General features: G+C 41.1%; 1 protein-coding gene across 1 annotated transcript in view; it reads right to left on the bottom strand.

Annotated features, from left to right (window-relative positions):
- The window catches only part of tmem175 (transmembrane protein 175), a 37,810-nt gene that overhangs the window by 9,702 nt on the left and 8,475 nt on the right, over positions 1 to 19,633 (bottom strand). The window contains exons 5-7 of the mRNA XM_048540793.2: positions 19,348 to 19,383; positions 14,315 to 14,398; positions 1,109 to 1,273 (exon numbers count right to left, since the gene is read on the bottom strand). Of these exons, the coding sequence (XP_048396750.1) occupies positions 1,109 to 1,273; positions 14,315 to 14,398; positions 19,348 to 19,383 (285 nt within the window). The remainder of the gene's footprint in view (positions 1 to 1,108; positions 1,274 to 14,314; positions 14,399 to 19,347; positions 19,384 to 19,633) is intronic.

Raw genomic sequence — 19,633 nt, 5'->3', positions numbered from 1 at the left:
TTAGGGTAAAAGTTTGGCAGAACATTGTGTGCCGAAGGGCTTGTACTGTGCTGTATTTTTCTATGTTCTATTTTCTTATCAGATGCTTTCTGAAAATCCACTTTTATTGAACCCACTGCTTCCCCTTTGTCTATCCTGCTTGTTACCTCAAAGAATTCTAATAACTTTGTCAGAAGCTGTGATGATTCCACTTAATCATATTACCATATGTTCTATTACATCCTTTAAAACAGACTGTAGGATTTACCCACTAACAGATGTTAAGCTATCTAGTCTATGGTTACCGGATTTCTTTTTCTCCTTCCCTTTTTAAATAGAGGCTATTTTTCCGCAACTGTCTTTGCTGCCCAACTGCTTTCCCAGTTCACTCTAGCAAGTTCTGCCCTCATTTGTTTATACTTGCCCTTATTTAAGCTTAACGAAGTTGTTTCCAACCAAAATTCCCTCCTCTCAAACTGAATGCTAAATTCTACCAGATTATGGTCACTGCTTCCTAGGGATATTTTACTTAATTTCCAGGCATCAATACAGATGCAACCCTACCTTAATTTTTGTTTAATTCACTCATGGGACATAGGCATCACTGGTTGAGGCCATTTATTTCCCGTCCCTAGCTGTCCTTGAGAAAAAGTGTGGTGGTCAGTTTTTTAAAAAAATCAAACTAGTGACACTGTATGCTTCCTCTGAGAAACTTATGTAGCAGAAGTGTTTTGCTCTCATTGCTTTTTGTTGTTTTGCCATGATTCACAATACAAAACAGGTATACATGATTCAGACTCAAACTTGATTCTTTTTCTCAATAAGTATAGTGCGTAGAGATTACTACTCAAATGAGACACTATCAATTGGCAGTCAGAATTAACATGCATGAAGCACCTAAATTGAATCTGTGCAATTATACCTTCAGAACTAGCAGATTGTTATTACATTGCACTTCCAGAAGACTGATCTTAATTTAACTAACTGAATTATTACATTTTCCTGGGCCTTCCAGTTGCAAAGCTTTGCTTTCAGATAACTCTTTGCAAGTATAGTTATTGAAGCTACCACATTTATACAAAACAGATTTACTGAACACTAAGGCTAAGCAGAGGGAAAAGAAACTTACCACAGGGCAATAGATGAAAGACAAAATTCCTGCTAAAAGGAATAGAGCTGGAGCTTGTAAAATCATCTTTAAAATTTGATACTTATAGGAAATTTGTTCTTCAGATGCACAAATATGGGCATTCAATAAGTAAGGTCGGTGGAATCCATAAATCACAATTATAGCCTGTTATGACATTAGGAGGAGAAGAGGTTAGCTCTATTAAGCTTCTTCTTTGACAATTACAGAACACATTATTATCATGAAGTATACTAGCTATATAACATCCAACAATACACATTCAATAATATATATCTTTCCTCCTTTCTCAATGTTATGTATAGACTTCCACAGATGGCAGTAGAACTAGTTAATGAGTATTGACATTTGGATAAAGCAGGTTTCTTATCTCTAGTTGAAAAAGCTGAATTTGAGCCTCTCTTTCCCCAACATCTAAACAAACATACTTTACAATGGTGATCAAGAGGAGAGATGAGGGAATGGGAATGCTATTGTGTTTATTTTCCCTTACCTCATCTAATACAACAGAATAGAGGCCAATCATCTCACTCCCACGACACTGCTGCAAATGCTGGAAGTGGGATGTGGGGGTATAGTTTTTGCTAATGGGAGCAAATAACAGTAATGTTTGTAATCCTCAGATACTCAAGGAGCCTATCCCCAAAACCTGGGCAACGTTTAAGCTTGAGCTGACAACTAGTACAAGTGCTAGGCAATGGCTTTCCGCATTGAGAGAAGCCAGAAAGCTCAGTTTCAAATCTAAGATAACAAAGTGTGGAGCTGGATGAACACAGCAGGCCAAGCAGCATCTTAGGAGCACAAAAGCTGACGTTTCGGGCCTAGATCCTTCATCAGAAAAGGGGGATGGGGAGAGGATTCTGAAATAAATAGGGAGGGTGGGGGGGGAGGCGAACTGAGGTCTGCTGTGTTCATCCAGCTCCACACTTTGTTATCTCAGTTCAAATCTACCTGCTTCAGAGGTGTGTCATAATACTTCTAAACAGGCTGACTAATAATACACACAAACATAATTGCTATAAGAGGAGTTAAAGGCTGGAGAATCTGTAGCAAGTAACTGATCTCTTGTCTCCATAAAGACTGTCCAACATATACCTGGCACAAGCCAGAAAAATACTGCATGCATATACACAGTTTAAATAACTCCAAGAAAAAGCAGATATCAACAGAATGTTCTACAGAAACTTGCCAAGGGCCTTGCACAGCACTTTCTACCACTGAGGACAGTAGCAACGGATGCATGGGAACACCAGTAGCTCGTCACCAAGTGACATTTTATCTTGGCTTGGAATTATTTTGTACTTCTTTCACTGTCATGAGGTCAAAATCCTGGAACTGCTTCCCAAACAGCATATGTGAACGAGCAAATCAGGAGCAAGAGTAGACCACTGTCATTCAATAAAATCATGGCTGATCTGATTACTCCAGAGTCCTATCAACCCCTGAAAGAAGCCACCTCCCTGCTTATCAAAAATCTGTCTACGTCTGCCTTAAAAATATTCAAAGGCTCTACTTGCACTGTTTTTTGAGAAACAGCATTCCAAAGGTGCCTAAACTCAATGCAAGAAAGTAATTCTGCTCATTCCTATTTCTCGCTTAAATGAGACACCCCTTATTTTAAGGGGCTAGTTCTATATCCTCCCACAACAGGAAACATCCTTTCCCCATATCCACATCATCAAGATCCCTCAGGATCTTATACTTCCAATCAAGTTACCTCTTAATCTTCTAAATGCCAGTAGACACAAGACAAATCTTTCCAGCCTTCCCTCATAAGACAACATGCCCATTCCAACCATCAGTCTAGTAAACCTTTCCTGAGCTACCTTCAATGCATGAGATCAGGACTGTGCACAGCATTCCAGATTTGGTTTCATTAATATTGTGTATAACTGAAGCATAATCTCTTCCTTTTTATATTCAATTTCGAGGTCTTCAAATTTACAGCAGATACATATTTTTTTACTTATTTTTACACCAAAATAGACAAGTCACATTTGCTCACAATGTACTCTATTTGCCAGAACCTTGCCCACTCATTTAAACTACTTATACCCACGCATACCCAGTTCTATCTTCTTCCACCAGCAGAGATATAAAAGTTTGAAAACATGTTCCCATAGATTCAAGAACCGCTTCTTCCCCACTGTTATCAGAATGAACGGACCTCTCATACATCAGAGTTGATCGTTCTCTGCAGCTGTAGTGCTATATTCTGCATTCTGTTCTATTACCCGATGTAAGGTATGATTTGTCTAATTAGCATGCAGAACAGTACTTTTCACTGTATCTCAGTGCACAAGACAATAAAATCAAATCAAATTTAGGGGTATTTTCACAAAACAAGGACCAGTATTGCCTGCTTTCTGGTTAACTCCAGAATGTGCTTCTCTAAGAAAACATTCCATGAACATTTCTTCTGTTCTACTTTTGTCCAGATAGCTTTTCTAGTGTATATACAGTTTAAAATTCCCAATGATTGTTACAGGGTACCTTTCTGATAAGGTCTCACATTCATTCCTCTATGCTCTGTCCTATGTTGTGATTACTATTAGGGGATCTATATACCTCTCCTTCAAGTGACTTCTTGCCTTTATCATTTCTCATCTCCCAACAAATGTCTTCTACATCCCGCTTTCCCAAACTTAGGTCATCACTTGGGCTAATATTATCATTGATAACCAAATGGGGGATGGTGGGCAGCGATGGCCCAATGGTATTATTGCTGGATTGTTAATCCAGAGACCCAGGTAAGCTCTGGTGACCCAGGTTCAAATCCCACTAGGGTAGATCGTGGAATTTGAAATCAATAAAAATCAGGAATTAAGAGTCCAATGATGACAGATCATGAATCCACTGTCAGAAAAACCCATCTGGTTCAGTAATATTCCTTAGGGAAGAAAACAGCCTTCCTTACACAGACCACAGCAACGTGGTTGGCTCTTAGCTGCTCTACGGGCAATTAGAGATCGGCCGAAACAAGACGAGTCGAGTCACTGTCATCATCATCCCATGAATGCATGAAACAAAGTCAGCAATCCACATTTACTTAGCTTCCCTCTTTCCTAAATGTCACGTTTAATTTGTTCTGAAATTCCCACAATATTCAGATCCAAATCAATATTATTCTGTAACTATGCATGATAATGACTATGCTAATGCCCTGTGAACAAGAACCCATTTCAGGCTTGTAGCAGTGCATTCATTTATCTACTTTTTTCTTATTTTTGCCAATTTGCATGCAGCAAGTAATAAACCAGACATTATTATCTTTTAAGTAATATCTTTCAATTTTGTGCTCAGATTGTCATACTGACAAAGCAGAACTTTTTTCCTTTCCCTACCTAGGTCATTGTTGCCAAGATGGATCACAGAGACTGGATCCTCCCACACACTAAGTTCTTCTCCAGCTGTAAGCAGACATCCTGAACCATGATGCAGGCAGATACACCTTTCTGGATTCTTACTGGGTTGCAATTTCCTCACTATCCTATGCCCTGTGACTGCATTACCTTTTGCTCTGTCCACTTGAATAGATTCTTGAACCAACTTAAGTCAATTAGCTTATCTACCAGGCAGCCCCTTCTCTCATCCAACCAAGCTGAAAAAAAACCTCAAACCTCAATTGCAGAGACTGAAACTTCCCTGGGTGCCGTTACTTGACCCAGCTGCAGCCAAACCCCCCATCACAACCAGACACATACTACAAACATGTTTACCCTGGATCACACAAGCATCCAGCAGCACCCCCATCTTGCAATTGCAACAGGTCACCTGCAGTGCAATGTCATTATTTATTTCTTACTTAATTAACTACCAATACATGCAAGATAATTATCCAAATAAGCTTTATTACTAATAAACTTTACAAATACTGGTAAGATTTTACAAATTGTGATAAGCTTTCTGAATTTTGACAGATAAATAAACAAAATAATTAGCACCAATTTCAAATATTTTTGAGAAGTCATGTTTATAATTTTCTCAGAATGTGGTTGGCTCACAAACTGAGCCCATGTTAGTTTTACTCAAGTTCTTGAAAACCTCCCATACTGCACTGTTTGTAAGCTCTCAAACATTTCCTCTTCGCCCTTGGAACCAAGGTGGCACCGGAGCATGGCGACACTTTGGGAGCTGTCTACAACAGATATTACTACGTATCTTGTTCTTGTTCTGCTCCAAGCCTCAGTTCTAAGTTTATCAGAATTACTAACAATGCTGTCTTAATTTCTACTTTCAGGTTTGAGGATCCACCAAACAATGATGCTCGATTACCCATGCTGGAATGATGCTAGAGGCAAGCTCAGAGAGATTGTAGGCATTCCAACCTCTCGCAGGCCTGAGCTTGACATCCAGAACTGAGGCCCAACCAGCGTGGGAACAAGACCTGACCCCACAGTGAACAGATGCTGGGTAAGCTTGACCAGACTGACTGCAAGGTCCTACCCCCTCAGGGCACTTGTTAATGCAAGTAGTGCCCAGGGCCCCATCTGATGTACCCACTTGCCTTGCCAATGGTGGAAGTGCAAGGCCAGAGAGATCAGAGGCCTTCTGGCCTCTCGTGGGCCCAACATCCTCAGCCTCATGGAAACCCAGAACCAAGGTCCGACCAGTGCAGGAACAAGACCCGAACCCCCATAGTGACTTGACATTGAGGAGGTCTGACTGAATTGAGAAGACCACCTCGTCTCCCGAACATTCAAGGCTGTGACTGGTGCCATGAACCCGTCAGGAGCATACACTTATCTCTCAAAGCGGCAGCCTCCCTTCACCGATGCCCAGGATTGACAACCCACCCAGGAAATGTAGGAGATGTGCCGGAATTCAGGTGAGACTGTAACTTCAGAGTTTCAAGTAACCCTCCTCCTTGGCATACTTCTGGGAAACACCCAAGCCATTGAGATTTAAGATGGATGACCTCAGAGCTAGACTCACCTTCCAAAACAAATTGACAGACTGCTGTGTGCTCTGCTTCACAAAGACATAGTTTACTCCTGCAGTACCTTACAACCTGAAGGTTTCTCAGTGTACTGAATGGACCACACAGCATCCTCAGGCAAGGCACGGGTTGGGGGACAGCTTCCTGATCAACATCACCTGGTGCTCAGGTGTGGCAACCGTGGCGTGTTACTCCTCTCTGGACCCAAGATATCTTCCAGTGAAGTGCCATCCTTACCACCTGCCGTGCGAGTTCACCTCAATTATCTGGACAGCAGGTTACATCCCACCCCAATCATAAGTGAAGAGTGCTCTTGATGAAGCACACAATGCTACAAATAGTCTTGGACAGAATACTCTGAAAGCTTGTTCATCGTAGCCGGTGTTAATCGGCACACAAAACTGTGCTCCTCCTCCCAACTTACAAGCAGAAAATGAAGAACAGGAATTCAGCATTGAAAGTAGTGCAGTGTTGTTCTGAGGAAATGGCAGGGCTCCTACTGGACTGCTTAAGAGTCAGTGGACTGGTCCATATTCAAGAACTCAATAGCCAAACTAATCAAGTATGCCACCACCATTACAGACTGCATAAGTAAAAGCGCAGATAACTGCATGCTGAAGAAGCTAATCCAAATGTTCCCCAACTGGAAACCATGGATGACCCAGAAGATCCATCACTTCCTGAAGCCTAGATCTGAGGTGCTCAATTTGGGCAACCGTAATCTATACAGGAATTCCAGATAAGGCAAGGCCATCAGAGACGCGAAGAGGCAATACCAAACTAAGCTTGAGACCCAGACTAACCACATGGACATCCATTGGTTGTGGCAAAAACAGACCACACAAAGAAGTCAGACAGAATCATGGGCAACAAATCCCTGCCTGATGAGCTCAATGCATTCTACACTCACTTCAAACAGAAGATTATCCGGGGTGGGATTAGACAGCCATGGCTGACAAAGGAAGTCAGGAAATATCAAAGAAAAAGAGACAGCCTATAAAGTGGCCAAGAGCACTGGGAAATCACAAGATTGGGAAGGCTACAAAAACAAACAAACAGAGGATAACAAAGAGAGAAATAAGGAAGGAGAGGATCAAATATGAAGGTAGGCTAGATAGTAATATTAGAAGTGATAATAAAAGTTTCTTTCAATACATAAGAAACAAACGAGAGGCAAAAAGTAGACATTGGGCCGCTCCAAATTGATGCTGGAAGGCTAGTGATGAGAGATAAGGAAATAGCTGAAGAACTTAAGTACTTTGCATCAGCCTTCACAGTGAAAGGCATGAGTAGTATGCTAACAATTAGGGAGTGTTAGGGGGCAGAGTTGAGCATGGTAGGCATACAAAACAGAAAGTGCTAGAAAAGCTAAAAGGTTCTAAAAATTGATAAATCTCCTGGCCCCGATGGGCTACATCCTAGAATTCTGAGGGAGGTGGCTGAGGAAATAGTAGAGGCTTTGGTTATGATCTTTCAAAAGTCACTGGAGTCAAGGAAAGTCCCAGATGATTGGAAAATTGCTGTGGTAACCCCCTTGTTTAAGAAAGGATCAAGGCAAAAGGTGGAAAATTATAGGTCGATTAGCCTAACCTCAGTTGTTGGTAAAATTCTAGAATCCATTGTTAAGGATGAGATTTCTAAATTCCTGGAAGTGCAGGGTCAGATTAGAACAAGTCAGCATGGATTTAGTAAGGGGAGGTCATGCCTGACAAACCTGTTGGAATTCTTTGAAGAGATAACAAGTATGTTAAACCAGGGAAACCCAGTGGATGTTATCTATCGAGACTTCCAAAAGGCCTTTGATAAGGTGCCTCACGGGAGGCTGCTGAGCAAAGTGAGGGCCCATGGTTTGAGGTGAGCCACTGGCTTGGATTGAGGATTGGCTGTCTGACAGAAGGCAGAGAGTTGGGATAAAAGGCTGTTGAAATTCAACATGAGCAAATGCGAGGTTTTGCACTCTGGAGAAAAGAATACAGGCATGGATTATTTTCTAAACAGTGAGAAAATTCACAAAGCATAAGTACAAAGGGATCTGGGAGTGTTAGTCCAGGGTTCTCTAAAAGTTAACTTGCAGGTAGACTCCTGATTAAGAAAGCGAATGTAATGTTGTCGTTTATCTCAAGAGGGTTGGAATATAAAAGCAGAGGATGTGCTTCTGAGACCTTAAAGCTCTAGTTAGGTCCCATTTAGAATATGGTGTCTAATTTTGGGCCCTCCATGTCAGGAAGGACATACTGGCCCTGGAGCGTGTCCAGCAGAGATTCACACGGATGATCCCTGGAATGATAGATTTAACTTACAATGAATGGCTAAGGATCCTGGGATTGTACTCATTAGCATTTAGAAGGTTGAGGAGAGATCTAATAAAAATTTACAAGATAATGTATGGCTTAGAAAGGGTGGACGCTGGGAAGTAGTTTTCATTAGGCAGGGAGGCCAGGACCCGTGTGCACAGCCTTAGAATTAGAGGGGGTAAATTTAAAATGGAAATGAGGAGATATTTCTTCAGCCAGAGAGCGGTGAGCTTGTGGAATTCATTGCCACGGAGTGCAGTGGGCGCCAGGACGTTAGATGCTTTCGAGGCAGAGATCGATAAATTCTTGATCTCACAAGGAATCAAGGGCTACGGGGAGAGTGCAGGGAAGTGGAGTTGAAATGCCCATCAGCCATGATTTAAATGGCGGAGTGGACTTGATGGGCCGAATGGCCTTACTTCCCCTCCTATGTCTTATGGTCTGAAGATTAGAGAAATGATGTAATCTATCTCAACAGCCTTTACGTAGCTGTACCCGCAGTCACTGCCGCAGACATCAGATCGGCCTTCTTGAGTGAACCCATGGAAAATGACTGGCCTGGAAGGTGTCACTGGTTGTGCACTCAGACTCTGTGTGGATCAGGTGGTGGGAGTATTCACAGACGTCTTTAACCTATCCATACTACAATCTGAAATGACCACCTGCTTCAAGAAGACCACCATCAACCCGGTGCCAAAGAAAAATTATGCAGCATGCCTCAATGACTACCACCCGGTGGCTCTGACCTCCAGTAGTTTAGTCATGGGTCGCAACAACTCCACCTACCAAATTGCCTTGATCCTTTGCAATTCACCTACCAGTGCAACTGATCTATGGAGTATGCCACCTCTCCTGGCCCTACACTCATCCCTGGAAGAGGTGAATAACAAAGATACCTAAATTAGTCTCCTACTTTTTGACAGCAGCCCTGCCTTCAACACTAATTCCAAACTAAATCATCTCTCAACTCCAAGACCTATGTCTCAGCTCCCCCTCATGTAACTGGATCCTTGACTTCTTGATCCATAGACTACAATCAATAGAATAGGTGACAACACCTATTGCACTGCATAATCCTCAACACTGGTGTCCTGCAAGGTTGCATACTCAGCTCCCTACTCTACGCCCTACACACTCAACTGTGTGGCCAAATTTTGCCACAACTCCATATATAAGTTTGTTGATGAAACCACTGTTGTAGGTCAGATCTCAAACAACAAGACAAAATACAGCAAAGAGATTGTTGCCTTTACATCATGCTGCTAAGCACTCAATCTCTCCATCAATGTCAGCACAACAAAGGATCTGGTCAATGACTTCAGGAAGCAGAGGGCAGCACAAGCCCCTGTCTGCATCAGTGGTGCTGACGTGGAGATGGTAGAGAGCTTCAAGTTCCTGAGAGTGATGATCACCAGCAATCTGTCCTGGTCCACCCACATCAATGCAGCAGTCAAGAAAGCACAACACCTTTACGTCCTCAGGAGGCTAAGGAAATGTGGCATATCCAGGGAGACACTGACCAATTTTTGTAGACGCACCATAGAAAGCATCTTATCTGGATGCATCACAGCATAATTTGACAACTGCTCTTCCCAAGACAGCATGAAACTAGAGAGTTGTGAACACAGTCCAGTCCATCACACAAACCAGCCCTCCATCAACTGACTCCATCTATATGTCCCACTGCCTCGGAAGAGCAACCGACATAACGAGAAACTCTTCCCACCCTGGTTATACTCTCTTCCACCCACTTCCATTGAACAGAAGATATAAAAGTTTGAATACACATACAAACAGATTCAAGAACAGCTTCTTTCCTGCTGTTATCAGACTTTTGAAAGAACCTCTCAAATGTTAATTTCTGATCTCTCTCTCTCTCTGCACCTCTGCCACTATGACTGTATTCTGCACTTTGCTCTGCTACCCTGATGTACTTTGTATAGTGCAATCTGCCTGTACAGCACTCAAAACAACACTTTTCACTGTATTTCAGTACATACAACAACAATAAATCAAGCTGTTTTTAATCGAACAATAAATCAAGCTCTCAAATATCTGCCCTTGAAAGCTATTTTCAAGCTGTTGGGCTGTTCCACTCTTGCCCTGTTTTCAAGCCTCCAGTCTTCTCTCTTTATACACTGTTCTAAGCTCTCAGACTTATCACCTCTCAAGTTGCTTTTAATCTTTAGCTGCACCCCTCTTGTATTGTTTTTGAGTTTGTTGACTTCTCTCCTCTTGCACTGTTTTCAAGCTCAAGAAGTTTCAAGAAATTTTTCCTCACAGAGGCTTAAGTCTTTGGAACTCTATCTCAAGAGGCAGTCTTTATGGATTTATAAGGCAGAGGTAGATTTAGTCCCAATATCCAAGACATTCACAAAGATTGCAAATAATTGAAGCCCTAGCACTGATCCCTGTGGCATTCCACAAATACAGCTTATCAACCTAATAAAGACGTATTTATCCCTTTTCTATGCTTCCTGTTAGCTGATCAATTTGTTATCCATGTTAATATGTTACCCTTTGCGCCATGAGCTTTTTTTCTGCTGTAACCTTTGATGCGCCAGCTTACCAAATGCCTTTGCTGATTAGTTCCTCAAGAAGATCCAAAAAATTAGTCAAACAATGATGTCCCTTGCAAAAATACATGTTGACTGCCTAAGTATCCTGCTATAATGTGCTTAATAATGGATTCTGACAATTTCCTTAGTGCAGATGTTAATCTAACTAGGCTACAATTTCTTGCTTTCTGTCATTCCATTCTTCAGCAATGGTATTTTCCAATTTGTGGGGACCTTTCCAGAATCTATGGAAATTGCAAGATTAAAACCAATACTTCTACAATGACATCAGCTACTTCCTTTTAAACATTACATTCACCCCATCTGGTCTCAGGGCTTGTCAGACTTTAAAACCATAAGACACAGGAATAGAAGTAGGCTATTCAGCCCCTCAGGTTTACTCTACTGTTCAATGACATCATGGCTGCTCTTATAATCCTTCATGAACTTTCCTGCCTTTTCCCCATAATCCATGAATTGCTTACTGATTAAAATTTTGTTAATGTCTTGAATATGCTTAAGATTAATATTTTTTCCAGCACATTTTACCTAGGGGAAATTATGATGGTTTTAAATTCTTCCCTTTCAGTCTTGATTTTCAAGAGATTTGAGATTGTGGGACAGGAAGTCATTGGGTCACAGGAGAAGCTCTTACAATTATGTTCAATTCTCTTTCGCTGCCAAATTTCCTCTGGCCCAGAAATTCAGACAATATTAATGCTGAAACAGGGAGAAACTCTCAGGATGGTCAGTTTTGTTAAAATATTAAAATGACCCTCCACTCTCCTAGCAGTGGGCTGATCACCATTCCTGCCTCTATTAAAATGAGGAATGGGTAGATTTCAGATGGGCAAGATTCAGGTTTAATATTTTAAAAAATAATATTTCTAGCCCGACTTAAATGAGGATTAAAATTTCCTCCATTTTTCAGCATAGTTTTATACTTAATACTCTTTCTGTTAATTTAATGGTTTTAAATCAATTAAATTGGAGGAGGTGTTATCAATTCTAGAAGGTGTGAAGGTAGATAAATTCCCTGGGCCAGATGGGATTTTTCCAAGGATTGTCTGGGAAGCTAGGGAGGAGGTGGCAGAGCCTTTGGCCTTGATGTTTGAGTCCTCATTGTCTACAGGTTTAGTACCAGAGGACTGGAGGATTGCAAATGTTGTGCCCTTGTTCAAGAAGGGCAGTAGGGATGACCCAGGTAATTATAGATCTGTGAGCCTTACGTTTGTAGGAGAAATTTTACAAAGGGTTATAAGAGATAGGATTTATAGTCATCTAGCAAGCAACAATTTGATTGGAGATAGCATGGACTCGTCAAGGACAGGTCGTGTCTCACAAACCTCACTGAATTTTTTGAGAATGTGACCAAGCCTTACTGTTAAGGTTCCACATGGTCGGCTATTAGAGAAAATACAGAGGCACGGGATTGAGGGAGATTTAGCAGTTTGGATTAGAAACTGGTTTTCTGTAAGAAGGCAATGAGTGGTGGTTGATGGAAAATATTCAGCCTGGAGTCCGGTTACTAGTGGTGTGCCTCAAGGATCTGTTTTGGGACCACTGCTGTTTGTCATTTTTATAAATGACTTGCACGCAGGCATAGGTGGATGGATTAGTAAGTTTGCAGATGACACTAAAGTTGGTGGAATGGTGGACAGTGTGGAAGAATGTTGCAGGTTGCAGGGAGATTTGGATAAACTGCAGAATTAGGCCGAAAGGTGGCAAATGGAGTTTAATATGGATAAATGTGAGGTGATTCACTTTGGGAGGAGTAATAGGAAGGCAGAATACTGGATCAATGGTAAGATTCTTGGTTGTGTGGATGTGCAGAGGGAACTTGGTATCCATGTACATAGATCCCTGAAAGTTGCCACCCAGGTTGATAGTGCTGTTAAGGCGGCTTACGGTGTGTTAGGTTTTATCGGTAGAGGGATCGAGTTCCGTAGACGTGATGTCATGCTGCAACTGTACAAAACACTAGTGTGGCCTCATTTGGAATACTGCATGCAGTTCTGGGTTGCCCAATTACAGGAAGGATGTGGAAGCATTGGAAAAGGTGCAGAGGAGATTTACCAGGATGTTGCCTGGTCTGGAGTGCAGGCCCTATGAACAAAGGCTGAGGGACTTGGGTCTGTTCTCATCGGAGAGAAGGAGGCTAAGAGGGGAATTTAATAGAGACATACAAGATGATCAGAGGATTAGATAGGGTGGACAGTGAGGTCTTTTTCCGAGGATGATGACTTCAACTTGTACAAGGGGGCATAGCAACAAATTGAGGGGTGATAGATTTAAGACAGATGTCAGAGGTAGGTTCTTTACTCAGCGTGGTAAGGGCGTGGAACGCCCTGCCTGCCAATGTAGTTAACTCAGCCACTTTAGAGGCATTTAAACAGTCCTTGGATAAGCACATGGATGATGATGGGATAGTATAGGGGGAGAGACTTAGATTGGTTCACAGGTCGCCGCAACATCGAGGGCCGAAGGGCCTGTTCTGCGCTGTATTGTTCTATGTTCTAAATGAAACAGGCAAGAAAACAGCAACAACAATAAAGTTGTACCGAATATAGAACACCATGTTAGGGACGGATAGCAAAAGTCTAGTTATTTTTCAATAGTTGGTTGCATGCAAATATCACTTCTGTAACTTTAATTGTTATTTCCCCAATTCAGAGGCAACTACTGAATCAAGGTGGTAGGAAAACAAAATGGACTGGTTCCTCAGGCTCCAATTCTGGCATGGCTTCCTGACAAACCTCATCTCTTATTCGTGTCCTTCAAATATTTCAGCAGAATCAAACATTACTATCAACTAGAGGAAGGGTCATCAGATCCAAAACGTTAACTTTGATTTTTTTCTTCACAGATGCTGTCAGACCTACTGAGCTTTTCCAGCAACTTCTGTTTTTGTTCCCGATTTACAGCATCGACAGTTCATTTGGTTTTTATCAAGCATTACTATACCAGGCTCTGCCAATGGGAGCTCTCAATGCCCTAAGCTTTTAGTCTTGTAAGGGGAGATGGTGTCTGCATGCCCATAAAACTATCCTGTGAATTGTAGATATTTTGCAGATATGTCATGACACATGTCTGAAGAAGATGAGATTTGAATCAGGGCCTTAGGGACCACAGGTAGGGACACTACCACCATACCACAAGATCATCTAAAATGACAGTTGGGAAATGACCCCGGTCAATTGTTTGGAAGGCAGGTAAGCTCACCATTATACAACCATCACTGCACTCCTGAGAACATTAGGCAAGTCACAAATATATTTGGCCCCCAGGATACTTTATGGTCATTCAGCACATTTGACAGAAAGGCCATGGAACTACAATCTCATGTTATTAATCACTTGCTGTAAGATTGGCACAAGTCAAATCATTTAATTCATACCTGAATTAATCCAATGATAATGGCACAAACACAAAATGAAAGAATTCCAAGTGTGTCATCTGGAAATGAGGCCATCAAAGAAAACTAAGAAAGGAAAAAAAGTGTTTCACACAGGTTTCAGTGGTTCGTAGATGTATTAGCCTTCGCATTTTAAAATACACTTTACATTTTGAATATATTTTTAAGACCAGTCATGCTAAGGACATCTTAATTCAACACTCAGAATTAATGAATGATTACAGCACAGGAGGCGGCCATTCAGCCTGTTGCATCTGTTCCAGCTTTCTGCAAAAGAAACACAGCAAGTCTGGCTCATTCACCCTTCCCACATAACCCAGAAAGCTTTACCTTCAGATAACTATCATTTTAAAGCCTTGATTGAATATATCTTCACCACACTCTCAGACAGTTATTTCCAGATTCCAGTCACTCACAAAAAAAAACTGTGTCACTGTTATTTCTTTTTGCCAGTCACCTAGGTCTTGAATCTTCTACTAGCAAGAATTGTTTCTTCCTCTCCAAATTTATATAAACCCTTCATGATTCTGAGTCACATATCAATTCTGCTCTTAGGTTTCTTTCCTCTCAGAACAGTCACAGCCTTAAGCATCTGTGAAACTGAAGTCCTTCACCTGAACCACTGTTCTTGCAAATCTTAACTGCACTCTAAGGACTTCACATCCTTCTTAAAGTATGATGTCCAGAATTGGATGCAATATTTCAGTTCAGGGAAAACCAATGTTATTTACTGGGTTGTCATAACTTCCTTTTGTAAAGCCCAAAATTTAATATCCTATGACCTTTGCTGATCTGTACAGTAACACACCCAGGTTACCTTGCTCCTGCATCCCTTTAGAAGTGTAACGTTTATTCTGTATTGTCACCTTGCATTCTTCCTACCAAACAAACCTTCTTCAATTCTCTACACAGTTTTATCTACCACCTTCATTGCACCAGCCTGTCTATGTCCTCCTGAAGTCTCTTCCTATACACCTTAAAGCTCACAATACTTTGAAGTTCAGTGTCATTTGCAAATTTTGAAATTGTCCCAAGTCCAGGTCATTAAAGTATATCAATAACAGAGATGAGGAGGAATTTCTTCAATTGAAAGTGATAAATCTTTGGAATTCTTTGTCTGAAAGGTCTATGGAGACTCAGTCATCAAGGACATTTAAGACTGAGACTGAAAAGGTTTATACATAGAGATAGGCATTTGATAAGGTTCCCCATGGAAGGCTCATTCAGAAGGTCAGGAGGAATGGGATACAGGGGAACTTAGCTGCTTGGATACAGAATTGGCTGGCCAACAGAAGACAGCGAGTGGTAGTAGAAGGAAAATATTCTGCCTGGAAGTCAGTGGTGAGTGGGGTTCCACAGGGCTCTGTCCTTGAGCCTCTACTGTTTGTAATTTTTATTAATGACTTGGATGAGGGAATTGAAGGATGGGTCAGCAAGTTTGCAGACGACACAAAGGTCGGAGGTGTCGTTGACAGTGTAGAGGGCTGTTGTAGGCTGCAGCGGGACATTGACAGGATGCAGAGATGGGCTGAGAGGTGGCAGATGGAGTTCAACCTGGATAAATGCGAGGTGATGCATTTTGGAAGGTCGAATTTGAAAGCTGAGTACAGGATTAAGGATAGGATTCTTGGCAGCGTGGAGGAACAGAGGGATCTTGGTGTGCAGATACATAGATCCCTTAAAATGGCCACCCAAGTGGACAGGGTTGTTAAGAAAGCATATGGTGTTTTGGCTTTCATTAACAGGGGGATTGAGTTTAAGAGTCGTGAGATCTTGTTGCAGCTCTATAAAACTTTGGTTAGACCGCACTTGGAATACTGCGTCCAGTTCTGGGCGCCCTATTATAGGAAAGATGTGGATGCTTTGGAGAGGGTTCAGAGGAGGTTTACCAGGATGCTGCCTGGACTGGAGGGCTTATCTTATGAAGAGAGGTTGACTGAGCTCGGTCTCTTTTCATTGGAGAAAAGGAGGAGGAGAGGGGACCTAATTGAGGTATACAAGATAATGAGAGGCATAGATAGAGTCGATAGCCAGAGACTATTTCCCAGGGCAGAAATGGCTAGCACGAGGGGTCATAGTTTTAAGCTGGTTGGTGGAAAGTATAGAGGGGATGTCAGAGGCAGGTTCTTTACGCAGAGAGTTGTGAGAGCATGGAATGCGTTGCCAGCAGCAGTTGTGGAAGCAAGGTCATTGGGGTCATTTAAGAGACTGCTGGACATGCATATGGTCACAGAAATTTGAGGGTGCATCCATGAGGATCAATGGTCGGCACAACATTGTGGGCTGAAGGGCCTGTTCTGTGCTGTACTGTTCTATGTTCTATGTTCTATATCAGGGAGTGTAGACATAGTGTGGAAAAATTAAGTCAGCAAATTGTGGAAGTGGTCATAAGGCTAAATAGCCAACTCAGGTTCCTATCTGTCAAAGAAAGCAAGGGTTCTAACGTTGATCCTTGGGAATCTCAACACATACCTTCCTCCAGCGCAAAGTGAGTATTCGCCACTACACTATGTTTCCTGCTACGCAGCAAACTCTGCATTCAGGTTTACTGACGGCAAACTTGTCAGCAAAGTTAGCTACTGCCTGTATGACACTTAAATATATTTGGAAGTTCATGTACACTTATGGATTGCAATTAGCCTTTTAACCCTCCCTGTTAACACAGCTAAATTAGTTAAATCAAAGCAAATTAGTTAAAGATGCCTTTGTAAATCCATGACTTTTCTTAATTATTCTTCATTTTGATAAGTGATTTTGCACTAAATTATCATCATAAAATCTTTATTACCAAAATTTAGCTGACTGGTCTGCAGTTGCTCAACTTATCTTTACATCCCATATTTACAGAAGTGTGTGATTTTTGCTTCATTTGTGAGCAGAGAAACAGACTTATACTTTGAGTCAAAATATGACACTTCTCCAGAACTAGAGGTTAGAAACATGATGGGATTTGTGCCATCAAAAGGGGAGCAGAGGAGAAACTGAAAGGCAAGGTTTGAGACAGGTAGAGCTTAAATGGAAACAATACCCTGAAACAAAAGGTAAAGTGAGTGCTAATAGTTCAGAAGGGACAAAGCATTTATCCAAAGTGATCAGAAGCGCCAAAATAGTGACCAGATTTGACAAAGTACACACATGAAAACAAAATGCGAATCTGCCACCAGGCAATAAAAAGAAAATCAAAAGAGGGAAACAGGGCTCACAGTTTGAAAATGTTGAACTCAGTGTAATGTCCGGGAGGTTGTAAAGTACCTAATCCGAAGATGACTTGCTATCTCCACAGCTTGCATTGAACTTACTGGAACACTGCAGCAGGCCATGGACAAAAATGTCAGCAATAACAGCAAGGTAGTGATTTAAAATGGCATCATCAGGAAGCTCTGGGTCATACTTACAGACAGAGCACAGATGTCACCCAATCTGTATTTGCTCTCCCCTTTGTAGAAGACTGTATTGTGAGCAGAAAATATAGTATAGCAATTGGAAGAAGTGCAAGTAAATCCTTGTTTTTCATAGGAGGATTTGGGGCTTTGGACAGTGAAGAGAAATGAGTTAAAAGGACAGGGGAGAGCTTTGTGGTATTATCACTAGATTATACCAGAGACACAGGTAATGTTCTGGGGACCTGGGCTTGAATCCTGCCATGGCAGACAGTGAATTTGAATTCAAATTCCATAAAAATCTGGTATTATATGTCTAATGTTTACTGTGAAACAGTTCATCTAGTTCACTAATGTCCTGTAATGAAGCAAACTCTAGTCCTGACCTGGTCTGGCCTACACCTGACTCCGACCCACAGCATTATGGTTGACTCTTAACTGTCCTCTGGGCAATTAGGGATTGGCAACAAATGCTGGCCTAGCTGGTGACACCTACATACATGAATGAATTTAAAAAAATTAAATGAGAGGTGCCCGAGATAAGTCATGAGGCATTGAGTATGATTAAGGAGAGGATCAGGGTTTTCTGAAGTGTTTTTTTGGAATTGGATGGGTGGGAGGCAGGGATTGGGGAGGATTACCTTTTAATTTTCCACTTCTCTGACACCATTCCCACGTCTGAGGAAGAATGGCACATTATTACTCCTATAATTTCCTTCAATGAATTGTGTCAATCCTGGAGATTTCTTAACTGCCTGCCTATTTAAACCGTTCAATGTAGAGAAGTAAAACATTCAATCCAGTGTCATTCAATGAAATCACAGCTGAACTGCTAATTCTCAACTGCCTCTTACTCAAACCCGTTGATCCCCCTCCTGGTTAAAAATGTTTCTTACTTATAATGACCTAATTTCTACAGCTTTCTGTGGTAAAGAATTCTACAGATTCATTCCCCATTAAGAAATTCCTCATCTATGTCCTAATGGAGTGGCTTCTTACTCTGACATTATGCCCTCTGGTTCTAGATTCTCCCACAAGGGAAAACAACTCCTTAGCTCTAAGCCAACTATAAATTTTCAATGTTTCAAAAAAGTGACCTCTCATTCTTTTAAATTCCATGGAGTACAAGGCCCAAACTATTCATGCCCTCCTCATAAGAAAATCCCTTCATGTCCAGAATCTAAAGAGATCCTTCCATCATATATAGTTATATATACACATTTGTACCAGTCTCCCACTTGTATACTCATCTGCACGTGGTATTGGAAGTAATTCAAAAATCATTAGTTTTATTTCCTAGCTTCCTAAACTTTGCCTATAGACTTCTTCTATCAAACTATGTCATTGGTATTGACTTGGGCTACAATCTTTGGCTACTCTTCACTGATGTGAATTAAGCTGTATACAATTCTAATTATAACAAATTTAACAAAAAAAGTAGCACCTTAGGGTATGCATTTAATGAACGTATAAAAAGCTGGACTATGCAAAATCACACAAAGCAATGTGCATTTTCTCAAAAGGGATACATTATAAAACATAATTCTTGCCTTAAAACTTTGTGGCGTGCTACTTATATATCCGTAAATGCTAAAAATTCCATAATACATATTTACTTAATGTACAAATACTTACTGTATAAGGCAGGAAGGTTATGAGCATCATACATGCCTATAAAGTAAATATTATACCACTTTAGATTATAATTCAGATTGATGCTGCAGTGTATGAAAGCAATACCAAATAAAAGTTGCTTTTATATAATAATTTTGCATCTTTACAAACTAATCTGAAATTTGCACTGACGAAAATCTGGCAGGATAACTTCAATCAATTTATAAGCTTAATCTTGAGTAACCCTGAATAGGAACTGTTATACTCAGCATAATGGAAAGTCTTGCATTTCTTTAGCTTTACATCA

The sequence above is a fragment of the Stegostoma tigrinum genome, chromosome 1, assembly GCF_030684315.1.
Source record: "Stegostoma tigrinum isolate sSteTig4 chromosome 1, sSteTig4.hap1, whole genome shotgun sequence".
NCBI lineage: Eukaryota > Metazoa > Chordata > Chondrichthyes > Orectolobiformes > Stegostomatidae > Stegostoma > Stegostoma tigrinum.
Note: the sequence above shows the minus strand (reverse complement) of the source record. Positions and strands in the feature narration are given on the sequence as shown.